This window comes from Astatotilapia calliptera, chromosome 12 (assembly GCF_900246225.1).
Source record: "Astatotilapia calliptera chromosome 12, fAstCal1.2, whole genome shotgun sequence".
Taxonomy (NCBI): domain Eukaryota; kingdom Metazoa; phylum Chordata; class Actinopteri; order Cichliformes; family Cichlidae; genus Astatotilapia; species Astatotilapia calliptera.
In genome coordinates, this window is record NC_039313.1 from 10,480,628 (window position 1) to 10,493,241 (window position 12,614).

At 40.9% G+C, this 12,614-nt stretch overlaps 1 protein-coding gene across 5 annotated transcripts; it reads right to left on the minus strand.

Moving 5' to 3' along the window:
* Positions 1–624: 624 nt before the first annotated feature.
* Positions 625–12,567, minus strand: plat (plasminogen activator, tissue). Of its 5 annotated transcripts, none has more exons than XM_026188436.1 (15): positions 12,419–12,567; positions 7,909–7,996; positions 7,543–7,585; positions 7,121–7,255; positions 6,183–6,293; positions 4,507–4,681; positions 4,219–4,310; positions 3,952–4,126; positions 3,768–3,853; positions 3,608–3,670; positions 3,285–3,489; positions 3,045–3,181; positions 2,234–2,374; positions 1,936–2,084; positions 625–1,829 (listed from the first exon to the last, which is right to left on the minus strand). In XM_026188436.1, exons 2-15 carry the CDS (start codon positions 7,969–7,971, stop codon positions 1,662–1,664), a joined length of 1,743 nt encoding a protein of 580 aa, XP_026044221.1. In that variant the 5' UTR covers positions 7,972–7,996; positions 12,419–12,567; the 3' UTR covers positions 625–1,661. The 5 variants fall into 5 exon arrangements, with proteins under 5 accessions (XP_026044221.1, XP_026044219.1, XP_026044220.1 ...); XM_026188434.1 differs by having other exon boundaries at positions 7,462–7,585; XM_026188435.1 differs by lacking the exon at positions 12,419–12,567 and adding an exon at positions 9,634–9,955 and having other exon boundaries at positions 7,462–7,585.
* Positions 12,568–12,614: the final 47 nt, after the last annotated feature.

Consider the following 12,614-nt stretch of genomic DNA (forward strand, 5'->3'; position numbering starts at 1 on the left):
GATCCATGCTTTCATGTCGGTTGTGCCAAATTCTGACCCAGCTATCTGAATGTAGTTGAAACTCAGCAGACCAGCCACATTTTTCCAGGCTTCTACTGTCCCAGTTTAATGAGCCTGTTTCTACTTCCTAGTTGACAGGAGAGGTATCCAGTCCTGCTGTAACATTCCTGCGTTAAGGCTCCACGTTATACTTTCAGACATGCTCTTCTGCATTCTTTGGTTGTAACAACTGTTTTTTAGGTTATTTCTGCACTCTAGCCTTTGATCTCTGTTAACAAGGCATTTATATTGGGAGGACTGCCACTCACTGAGTTTCTCCTTTGTGGACCATTCTCTCAGCAGTTTATGAAATACTCAGACCAGCTGGTCAGTCACCAACAACTATGTCAAGTTCAAAGTCTCTTAAATCACCCATCCTAATGCTTGTTTTGAAGTTCAGCTAATAGTTTTGATCAGGTCTGCATGCTTAAATGCACTGAGCTGCTGTCCTGTGATTGGCCAGATCGATGTTTGTAGCCGTTGAACAGGTGTACCTGTTAGGGTGGCTGTCGTTATCTATAAATGAGACTGAACATACTTAATTTCCTCCAACAGAAAGAAAAAGATGAGCTTAAAATGATCTGATAAAATGATTTCAAATGTTATTTATTGACAATGGTATTACTGAATATGGTAGAAAGGCAATAACAATTATCAAGCAACAATAAATTATCAAGTGGCAATACAGGGATAAGTAACATATTTAGATTTCTACAAAATAATATAAAACAAACATGAACATTAACTTAATACAAAACTTCTAAAATCCAGATTCTCACAAAAGACATGAGTTTCTTACAGATTTGAGTTTTGCAGTCAATAAGCAGTATACAATATATAATATACATGTTACATACAAGTATGGGCTCAGCCCAGGTGCAGCTGAACTCTTCCTAAGACACAGTTTTCCTTCTCCCACAAGTTCAAATCTACAGCGCAACACAGCAGAGTGCCAAACTATTAAAATCTGCAAAAACAAGCAGAATCTGAACCAGCAGATTGTGGTTTGGATGAAGGCCCTTTTGTGAGCAAATGCAGAACATTTTGCATTAAACTAATTAAGTAAATGTATCTCTCAGCTATAAGACAAGTCCTCCTGACAAAGGACTTTAAAATGCCCTGTGGAGAAACATCCCCATGTGTTTCACTGTACTCTGCAAAGTAAAGGCCTGCTTTGAGTGAGGATTAAAAGTGCTTTTGATCTTAAGCGTGCCACTGTGTCATTTTTGTATAAACCAGCATAAAGTCAACCACAAAAAGCAGAGGGATATCCATATTTTTTCCTATTTATCTAGATAGGTTAACTGCCAGTGCTCAGGGGGGGAAACAGCTTTAAAACCTCCCAGAAAGAAGGTAAAAAATGTGTTTTCAGTTCATCTTTTCACTTTCACACTGAAGACTGTAACGAACATAAAACCCAGGAGCACAAAAACTCCCGATTGAGGTCTTTCGTGTGTGTCTCTGTAGAAATGGCCATTATCACATAAGCTTTCTGTCTGGTGGGATCTAGAGCCAGCCCTCAACAGTCCAGTGGGTGTCTCAGTCTATCAACTTAATGATAAACATATTTGTTCCACCCTCTGCGTTTAGTCTCCAGCATCTCATTTGCATCTTCTTTTGATTTAAACCGGGTTTGCTTTAACTATGTTGTTAATCCAGTCAATGTAATTGGTGACACGGGTGTAGACTCCAGGTTTATCTTTCTGCCCACACCCATCGCCCCAGCTGATCACACCCATCAGAGTCATCCTGTCATTGTATCTGCAGACAAGTGGGCCACCAGAGTCTCCCTGTAATTGAATCCAAGAAGCAAATTTAAGGGAAAGTGTAAAGAAAATAAAAGTTATAATGTTATGAGCATGATTTAACTGTGAGGATAAGTGTGGGTGTTCTCACCTTGCAGGCGTCGTCCAGGCCTCGAGTGTCACCAGCACACAGCATGTTTGAGGTAACTGTGCGTCCAGACAGCACCCCTGGGACACAGCGCTCTTTGGGCCACAGGCGAACATAACCTCTCTTAACACGGTCAGAATACTCTGGAGAAACTGTGAAGAGAGCGTTGCATTAGTTTAGATTGCCTATACTGTCCCCTGCTGCTCAGATACTTAAAATGACACCAACTTGTCTGTGCGATAAGTACAGTAGTAGCCATAAAAAATGAAAAAAAAAAAAGGCTATGATTTAGTTTTCTTACATTCTGCGTCTTTTCCGTAGCCTGAGATCTCACACTCAGTCCAGTCGGGCAGCACCAGCCCACGTTCGGGCAGACACGCCGGAAGAACTTCTGGAGAGTTTACAGCACAGATGCCAACGTCCGTCTTAAGTTTCAAAATGGCTGCAAGTGGAAAGAGTGACCAAAGGAAAGTCAAGGCAATGCACTGGGAAAATGTGGGATGAAGACTGAGAGTTGAGTTAAAGTTTTAACAAGCCTCTGCTGCCCACTTAAGCTTCCATATCATTACTGCTGGAGGAAAACAAGTTCACTAAAGCGTCTCATTCTGTTTTCATTATTAACATTGAAGTATGACTAAAGTAGCCTCAATTCTCCACACAAACAGTTTGACTAAGAGCTCTTTTTTTTAGTCTGGCAATGATTGTGTGCTTATAAAGAGGACCTTGGTGCAGCTTTTCAGGTCATGTTCTTAAAATTAGACATTTTTGGCCCCTTTCACCCTACCTTCTTGCAGAAAGTTTGAAATACAGTCGGGAGGGGTTGCTGTGGCTCAGACTAAATCATACAAAGCCAAAAGCTCAAAGACATGACCAAAAGTTCAATTGTGTATTTGTGTCTCTGGATTAAGGTACAAGCGATACCTTTCTTTGTACCGACTATGAAATTAATCTTAAGTTTACGCACTGTATTGAAAACCTAATTTGGGCTATAGGTTTACACTGCTGTGTTTAAAAGTTTATTTTTAAACTTTTATATTAATAAATGAAAAGTTCGAAACAAAGATAAAAAAATATTGGATTATTGTTTCTGTTACAATGAAATGTTCACTCACCGATGTCATTGTCGTATGTTTCCTTGTCATATTTCTCGTGGATCCAGAGTTTCTCGACGCTGAAAATCTGCTCGCTGCTGGAGTTCTGTTTCCGAAACGTTCTCCCCAAAATTACTTGCAGTTTATTTACATCGTTTCTGAAAAGACAGAGCGCACTCGTTTGTTTGCTATATGGCAAACACGTTCGACTAGTGTTTAGTGTATGTGCGTGCATGTGTGAAAGCTGGAAGTCAGTGCTACCTTTCTTCAAAGCAGTGTGCAGCAGACAGGAGCCAGCAGGAATCAATGAGGATTCCTCCGCATAGATGAAAGTGCTTTTTGTGACGGGGTTGGTAAAAATTAATGGCCGCCTGCCACGGCTGCTCCGTGATTTCACTCGCTCTGCCTCCAAACATGCGGAACGATGGTTGGGATAAAGTGTTGTCTAAACGCTTGCCACATGTTCCTACAGAAGAGACAGGTTGGAGAATGATGGTTGAACGACAGTAGGATTAATCGACACCCAGAAGGAGGGACTTTTGGTTATGTCTGAGGTGTTTTCACTGGCTGTGAAGATATCCTACCTCTGTTATTGTTATTAGTGGTGGGAGCACGCGGGTCAAGAGTGGGCATAGGCGGACGTCTCGCTAAAGAAAGGAAAACTATGGTTATCCTCAGTCTCAATATTTAACTTCTGTCTTTGCTATCGCTGCCAAATGAACTCATTGATGTAAAGGAACTCACAGCATTTTGGTACGTCGCACAGCTCCCAGGTCAGAATCATATTTTTGTAGGTGTGACACCATGGACCTGCGTCATTGTCTGGATTTCTGTTGAATAAAAAAAGAGATTTTTTTTCTCATTTAAAAGTAGAACATCAAATGTACTGCAATTATAAGGAAGTTAAAATAGGTGCTGGCCTATGTACCTGCAAAAACTGTGGCTGCCCAGTCCCAGCTCCAATGCGTCCGTTCTCCAAGCATTGTACATCTTGCGCTTGACAGCGGGAGAGTCCCACGGGAGGCAGCGAGAGCCGCTCTTGGTGACAGATGCTGTGCCTCGGTATTGCTGGCCAGAGCCGAGCGCACATTCTCTGTGCTTATCTGCTCCAAAGAGCACATATGGACAGATGTATGTAAGCCCACATTTAATGGTATTTGATCTTTCTACATGTTAGGATTTTGTATATCTATACCTTCTGAACATCTGGGCAAAGAACAGAAGTCCCATTCAATCTGTGTGCCTTTATAGATGTAACACCAGGGAGAGCTGTCACCGTCAGGGTTCCTGACATAAGGAGAAACACAAAGACAATAAGGGAACATCTTCATAGCTTCCGTAAAAGGCTCTGTTATTATGTTTTCCAGTCTACTCCAGTATTTGTTAACACCAGGCCACCAGCTTTCAAGACGAACAATCCTAGTCTTGTTATTTTTTATAGATAGCAAATGAAATATTCACGCAGACGCTCCAGCACAGGTACCTGCAGAAGTTGTGATTGCCCAGTCCAAGGCTGATGGCGTCTGTTTTTCGAGCCGTGAACCTCCTTCCTCTCAGAGATGTTGAGTTCCAGTTGATGCACTCTGCTCCTGATTGGCTGACACTCGCGGTGCCACGGTACCCATCACCCTGCCCCACAACACACTTCTCATTGGTGTCTGTTGGAGAGAGAAACAGACAGTGGTAGTCGCTAATTTATATATGAGACTGATATTAACGTAATAACTGGTCTGAGTAAGTTGTTCCGACATAATATGTCTTGTTCTTGTTTTTTTCAGGGGTTTTTTAGATTTGAAAAAGCTGTAGACTATTAAAAAGCTTTTGGATAAATTCTGAAAACATTGCTATTTCTTACATAAGGCTTTAAATTTGTGCCCTAATAGCATTTATATCGCTGTTTTCCAATTAGTGGTTTTAAAACAGTGACCAAACATAACCTATGATGATTGTAAATGCATCAGATTTATAGCCTGGCCATATTAACTCGTAGTTTTTTTCACTAAAATCATTTGCCTGTGACCGCTGAAGTTCAGATAATTATTCCACTGAGAGGGTGGAGTGTCCTTCAAGTGATTAAAAGTGGGCCACAGAAACAAAAACATTAATATCCCAGAATGTCTTTCCATCCTTTATGATCCTTATGTCTTCCCTCCAAACCACAGGCCCATGACACCAGTAGTATGAGTCACACAGTCAGACTGTGATCTTATCAAAAGTTACTAACAAGCTTTAATCAGACCACCAGTTTATGGACACACCCGAAGTCACTGCTGCTTTAAAAGCACAGTACAAATCAATCGCATGTGTTTTGCTCCAGCCTGTAGTGCTATTTGTCTATTTTAGGTTGTTTAGGTGTGACCTGTCCAGTATTGGAGACTCTGGTTATTGAAATGTTGCTTTGTCCTAAATATAAGTGACACTCGCCTTATGGGCCTCATAGCTGTAAACAAAAAAATCATCTGAAAAAGTCAGTGTCTCTTTCCAGAAATCGTGACTTTGTTGCTCATGAACATCTACAAATTTCATGTAAGACCTACACATTACACCTACAGGAGCTGCTGGGCCATGGAAACCCATGCCATGAAGCTCCTGGTGCACAGTTTTTATACTGATGTTAATACTGGAGGAGGTAGAAAACACCTGAATTTAAAGCCAACCTATAAACACTGATCATATAAACCATCGGTAGTGTCCATCTACCCATGATAAAAGGTGTATTCTTGTGACAGAAAGGAAGGAAATACTGAGTGCAACCACCCTTGGTTGAGCTGTGTTGCAGCTTCTTTGGTTTGGCAACCAAAATTAGTTATTACTATAAAGTTTTCACAACAAAGTTTGTGGATTTCTTTCCTTTTTTTATTTACCATCATTTGAGTCACCTAGGTCACCAAAAAACGATTACTGGCGAGTTTTATGTTGAAAACTTGGAGTGAACTCTTCTTTAACAGCTTTTTCATTGTTGCTTTTTTTTCTGTTCTGTAACTGTAAACTGAATATTTGTGGTTTGGGATTGTTAATTAGAAAGAATAAGATTTTTGGCACTTTTGAAATTGAAATGAAAACATAATGAAATTATATTAATTGTTATTTTTATATCTCTGGTCGTTCGCTAGCTGAAAACCCACGATTTAGGTGTTTAGGTGTTTCTTGAATACTCACTGATCTCACACTGAGCCCCAGTGAAGCCTCGGGGACACTGGCAGATGTAGTCTGAAGTGTACACAGCTTCCTTGCAGGTTCCTCCATTATAACACTGAGACACGTAGCAGTCTGGAAGAGGCAGACAGAGCGCCGTTTAGTCAGCCACACGTCATCCACTAACAGTTTAAATAGTTAGTATATGATGGATGTGCCATGACCACTGCACAGATTGGGTTTGAGGCTTGTGTGTCATATACTACAGTGAAACATTGAGGATTATGCAAAAGTCTTTGTGCATGGTTCACCCGGACTTTCTTGTTACTTGTAGTAAATATCATCATAGTTTCTTTTTGAAACTTTTTATGTCAGGTCAAGGATTTCTCTGTAGAGCAGAAGTGGTTTCATGCCATCTGCAGTCCTCGTTTTCATTTATTATTTCAACATTTCCTAAAGGCCGACGCTTAGAATAACAGCTCTGCTGTCACTCCCAGTGGTATGAGCTCACAGATGTTGCAGTTTGGCAGACTGAAAATGTGGTTGTAATTTGACTGAGGGAGGGGTAATCAGCCTTCACAGAATTCGTCAGTGGGGGTGAAAGTATGCACGAGGGCATGTCTGGAGAATCTAGTTCAAATAATCTCAGACTAAACGACGCCCACTCAAAAACACAGAAAACCCAGCAGCTCTTCGTTTGGATGCACTGAAATAACAGGGATTTGGACACATAACCGAGGCAAGCCAACAAAAAATAATCATTTGAGGTTATAACAGCCCGTTAGAGGTGAACTGAAGTTATAATAGAAGGCAGAGGGCAGTGAGGGCAGGAAAGAAGACTGACAGACAGATAAACAAATAGTACATTTAAATTCTGCTCAATGGAAACAAAACACTGATTAGAAAAGTCAGTCAGACAGTCTCCTTGTGTTTGTGTGTATGTGCATCCATGTCACACTCACTGATTACGGGCACAATATGACAACGCGCTCGTCCTCCTAAATCACAACGGCAATACTCCACACGCTGCCCCTTCCATTGTAGCCAAGTGTCCCCAAAACTACGCACAGCAGACGTCTCACTATCCATGCAAAGTACTGAAAACACCACACAAAAATAAGTATACAACCAATAAAATGATAGAAAACACAGAAAAACATAATTGTCATACTGTTAGAAACATAAAAACACAGGAGGGAGGAACACAAACACGTGGCTGACAGCAAAAAATGAAAAGACTGATGATTATGAAGAAGAAGTTGGTGTTATTAGAGGAGATGAACAAAAGTACAATGAGGCTCACAGGAGGTGTCAGTGGAAGGTGAAGACTTCTGGACATGAATAATCAAAAGCGTCCCTCTGGCTGGCTGCCTGTAAGGCTCACCTCTGTAAAAACGAGTCCCTCTCTTAGTGCGGAGAAGCTCCACCTGCAATAGAAAGGACCAGTAAAACATGGAGCAGACATGCATGGGAACTGGATGAACGGCTTCAGCCTCCAGCTCAAGCAACAGTCAGCGTATGAACTTTAAATTAGACAATTTAAAATAAAATGCTGATGAATGCTATCGCTAGTCAGTGGCACACTGTCATACAGCAAAAACACAAATTCAAACACATTAAACGGGCTAAATGTTTGCTCAAGTGGATAATAAACCACAGGAATTGGACTGTATTGAGATAAGCCCTTGTAAAATATGCAGGATTTTCAGTAGGTTGAAGACAGCTTAAGGTACTGTTCTGTAGTACTTACATTGTCCGCTAGGCAGCAGCAGAGAGCACAGAGGAGCACTATTAGTTGCAGTGACCTGGTCATGGTTTTTCCAGAGGTCTTCTGTTTGCTGGAGTGAGAAAACACATGCACATATTAGAAGCAGTTTTATATGGACATATGGATGGATCAGGGAATAAAACACAGACAAAGAATAGCATACATTGGCAGCTACGTGACTGTGTTTACAATGGTTTATGAGAAATATAAAAATTATGAATAGTCATTTCCTAAAGCTGTGAAATAGGTCATAAATAAAGACAAAACCGACTCCTTCTTTTTCCACTTTCTCTCAAAGTTAATATGTTCTTTGCATACCGAGACATTAACCATCGCTGTCATTGTCACTACATACACACAGTGAAAACACTTGCAGCTGTGCAAAAACCGGAACAATTCAGATTACTTCAAATATTCGACATTCAGTCAGGTGACTGACTTGAAAGTGAGGTCATGTTCATGTTAATCTAAGCTTTTCTCCTTAATCTGTCACCAATACTAAGCCAACAATCACAGGAAAATGATGAACACTGGTCACCTCCTCCCAGCTGTACTGTAGGTCCTTCCTCCATCCCTAAGCTTGTTTCTGAGAGGAAAGGGTGGGGGGAGGTGGGGTAGCTGTGGGAACCTGGGGGTCATTCCTTGTTTCTTGAAGCCGAGCTGACTTCTTGACTCAGAGAGGAAGTTTTAGCAGCATTTGCAGAGCTGTCTCATAGGAAAGTGAATAAACTCAATGCTGACCTATATTCAGTTCACTTATTTTTACGTTCCTATGAGGCCATATCATCCTATTTATTTAAAAATTTACATACCAAAAAAGACTCTATTATCACTGTCTGTCATTTAATCTACTTCTTTCCCATTGGGAATAAATAGGACACAGATAAAGTCTTTAAAAAAACTAAAAAAAATGAAAGCGTGATCGCCACATCAAACAACACAGTCCAGACAGCCCTCGAGCGATGAAACGCAGCACACTAGAAAAACAGTTTCTGAACCATCCTGTGAGCTTTCCTGCTCTACCAGAGCAAAGCAGCAGCTGTGTGAGGACAAAGTGACTCAGAACTTCAAAGGGAAGTTCAAGGAAAAAACAAAAGACCAAGAAAAAGTAACTAAATTTATATTTCCTTTTTTTTGTTTGATATCCCACTTGCTCCATTTCTGTTATAGAAGAGTCTAATTATGCAGAAAAGTGGTAGAGAGGAGCATCTGTAGCTCCTCAATCAAGTGTGAGTAAACATGAGTCACAGAAGAAGGAGGGGTGAGTAGAAGCAGGAGTCGAAAGAAAGAAAAAAGGACAACACTGGACACAATTGACCTGAAAAGTTAAAAAATATCCATATAAAGAATTTCCAAGTGATTTTAAAATAGTCCAAAAAATCTCTGACATGAACAAGCATGCAAAGACCTAGACACATCTGCATACATTTTGCCCTCTCTTCTCTTTTGGCTTGTTCTTCACTGAATCACCTTCTGCGGTTGACTGAGCTAATAGAAAACTGCATTGTGCTTTCATATATCAGTATATATGAAACACCCACACACACACACACACACACATACACGCACATACACGCACAAAGTGCTCAGGAACGTGGAGCTAATCAACACTCCCACACACAAAGATTTAGTGTTCATTCTCCTCATTGTTTGAACAAAGACTCCCTCTCAGAGTTTGACTATGAAAACACAAATTCACACACTCACCATTAAGAACGCAGGTCTCTTGGAGGCTGTTCTTGACTCTGACAAATAAAAACCCTGTTGTCCTGTGCTGTAACCCCCCAGTGGAACCTAACTGGCAGGGCGACAACAAAACACTACTTTCTTTTTTGTTTCCTTTGTGCAGCTGTTCAGCTCAGTGCAGTCGCCCCTCTTTCTCTCTCTGGCCCTGTCAGCTTAAAACATGTGTTTCCTGCTATAACACAACCAGCACAGGCCCCATGTATCTAGGAAACGGGCGTACATATCAACACACGCAAGCACGAAAACACTTGCCGACAAACACTCATCGGATGTTAACATATGTGCATCCACCCTTTCTAGTATATCTTTCATGCGGAGGCCCAATTGGGGGCCATAAAAAAACAACATTCCTTTGGTAATCTTACAGTACAACTATATGTTTTATATGGTCGGTTTTACAACTTTTAATGCATCTATGTGGATAATAATGCAGAAGCATGGACAAAAAGTCAGACATTTATCTGTCTGGCCTATTTTAATCTGTTTTTAACTAAAAAAGTGGCTATTTCAAAAGGAAAATATCTGATATGACTTAAATTTAATGTTGTAATAATAATAAAAGTGTAAAATATGGAATCGTATTACAGTATTCCAACTAATTACAGATATCTATGTAGTCTTTGGTCCACTTTGCAGTAGCAATGATCTTATAACAGTTTATAACCCTAGCTGATCTAAAACAGTATCCTAAGCAATAAATAGCAGTAAACTCTAAATGAGACACAATACAGCTTTCTGGCACTGAGAGGCTTAACACACTGGTCTGTTACACCCAGACTTTTAGTAGCTGAAACATGTACAACCAAGTATGCACTCTGTGGAGAGTGTGGTTCCCCCAGTTAGTGGGTCAGTTATGAATGGAAGAAATGAAAGCATTTTCAGAGTAGCAACAGTCAGACTGTGAGTCATAACAGCTGCTATGAGTTGCAGCACGTGAAAACAGCAAACATATGCAGCAGATGATAAGATGCACACAGACACAAACACACACATAGAGCAGTTATGTTCATGCTACTTTGGTGTTTTTAAGGAATCGGTCTTAAGTGCTGTCCACGGTCTCTGACATCAGATTTTTCAGCAAAAATTAGTAGCAACTGAGTTTAAAAAGGGTCAGGCATGCTTCTCTACTAGAGACAAAGCTGAAATGTTAAAGTTAGAGACTGTGAAGGAACAAAGTTTACACCTCTGTGTGAAATTCAAATTTCTAGTACTTTGAACATGTTTGTGGTCACTCTTCTTATGCATTCTTTACTCGGGGGATTTCAGTCAAGCTTCAACAAAGCAGCTGTGATCTGGCTCCGTAAACTCCCACAGAACAGAGAGCAGCATTGTTGCCTTCCCTCTGTGTGCAATATGATACTTTGCAATCTTTATCGGAATGAAACCCAAGCTCCTAAAATGAAGAAATGCAGGTTATGGGAGCAGTTGCTGATGTTAGAAGTGGCGAGATAGTGGAATCTGAGACAGCTATGCAGGACAGGATGCAAGGATGAAGACCTCAGAAAGAAACCGAAGGCAAAAAAACGGTAGGGTGTTCTGGGGAATTAAATCCCAGAGGTCAGCAGAAAGAGAATGAATCCTCCTGAGTCACACCAGCTCGAGGTCTGCAGAGACACATGTAGGCATTGATGTATTTTACATCCAGTCTCGAGGCCATTGTGTGAAGTAAATGAAGGTTTGGTCAGAAAGGAAGACTACAGATATATAAGAAGGCTTAAAGCTGTAAGACCCCAGGTGCTGATCCTATGACTCACAAACATAAGTGTAAGGCAAAAATCCAGCTGACCACACTGCCAGGAAAGCAGATACCAGTTACAAACTCTACTTTCTCTCAGCACACAGCAGTACAGATTATCAGTGCGATGGAGAACATCAGCGCTGACAGATGCTAAGGAGGAGAACGCTCTCAAGGGCGCCAGCTCAGACGCAGATCCAGCTCATTAGCCACACTCGGCTTGGCTCAAGCTGGTACACAGAAACACATACTGAGGCATTGTGGAATCCAGCTTGATAATACACACACAGTCCAGCAGCAAAGCACGATATCACCATGTTTTAAAGAAGCTGTACAGCAATTTGTGTCAGTTTTGATTACGCAAATTGAAAAGTGCTGTATGTGATTTTAGACTCCCACCAAACTTAGCAGGTGGAGGAGGATGTAGAGAGCTGCTGAGGTCAGGGTGAGAAAAGTATGAGATGTTCCACATAAATGACTTCATAGGCTGCAAGATAGTTTTTTTTCCTCACACAGCTTACCCAAAACTTTTATGAGTGGTGCTGCAACGTGCATGACATTAAATAGACAAAGAAAAAAATCACACCTTAACCGACATCCTGTATTAGCTGAAACACTTGTTAGTACAGTTTTGGCTGTTTATGCTGTACTATTATTCTAATTGTTTTAATCTATGGCATTATATGCCAAGAGACACCTTAATATATCTCTATCACAAGACTACACACCAGTTAAAAAAATGTTCAGTTCCTTTTGATTGTTTTTTATAAAACATGATAATTAATTCCAATTGACACGTTTAGTTGGAACCGCGCAAAATCCCTGCAACACCATTATCATCATCACATAAAGCGGATCCAATTAACTGAATAACCTTTAATAATTACTGTTTCATAATAACGAGCGACAGGGAAACGTAGTAAAACGGAGTTTGTTGCAGGAGAATCCTCTGGTGCATGTAAACCTCCACCGCGGTGACATCTTAATACAAAGGAGGAAAAAAGCTCTTACCAGACACGAAATCTTCTGAAAGGATCTCTTCTCGTTGTCTTTGCAGTAACTCTGAGTGTTCTTGTATTTGCCGCTCTGACTGAGCTGGTTGTCCCTCCGCTCCAAGTTTATACCGAAGCGCTCCGGTCGGACCGGTGCTTCAGGGGAGCGGGCTGACGTCAGGGATGTCGGCTCCGGCCCGGATGATGCTTGATGA

Coding starts and splice junctions, on each gene's coding strand:
- plat (XM_026188434.1), bottom strand. CDS start 7,971: ATGACCAGGTCACTGCAACTAATAGTGCTCCTCTGTGCTCTCTGCTGC. Junction 4,682..6,182: donor TGGGGCTCAGTGTGAGATCA/GTGAGTATTCAA, acceptor TCTCTCCAACAG/ACACCAATGAGAAGTGTGTT. Junction 2,375..3,044: donor AACATACGACAATGACATCG/GTGAGTGAACAT, acceptor TTCCACTTGCAG/CCATTTTGAAACTTAAGACG.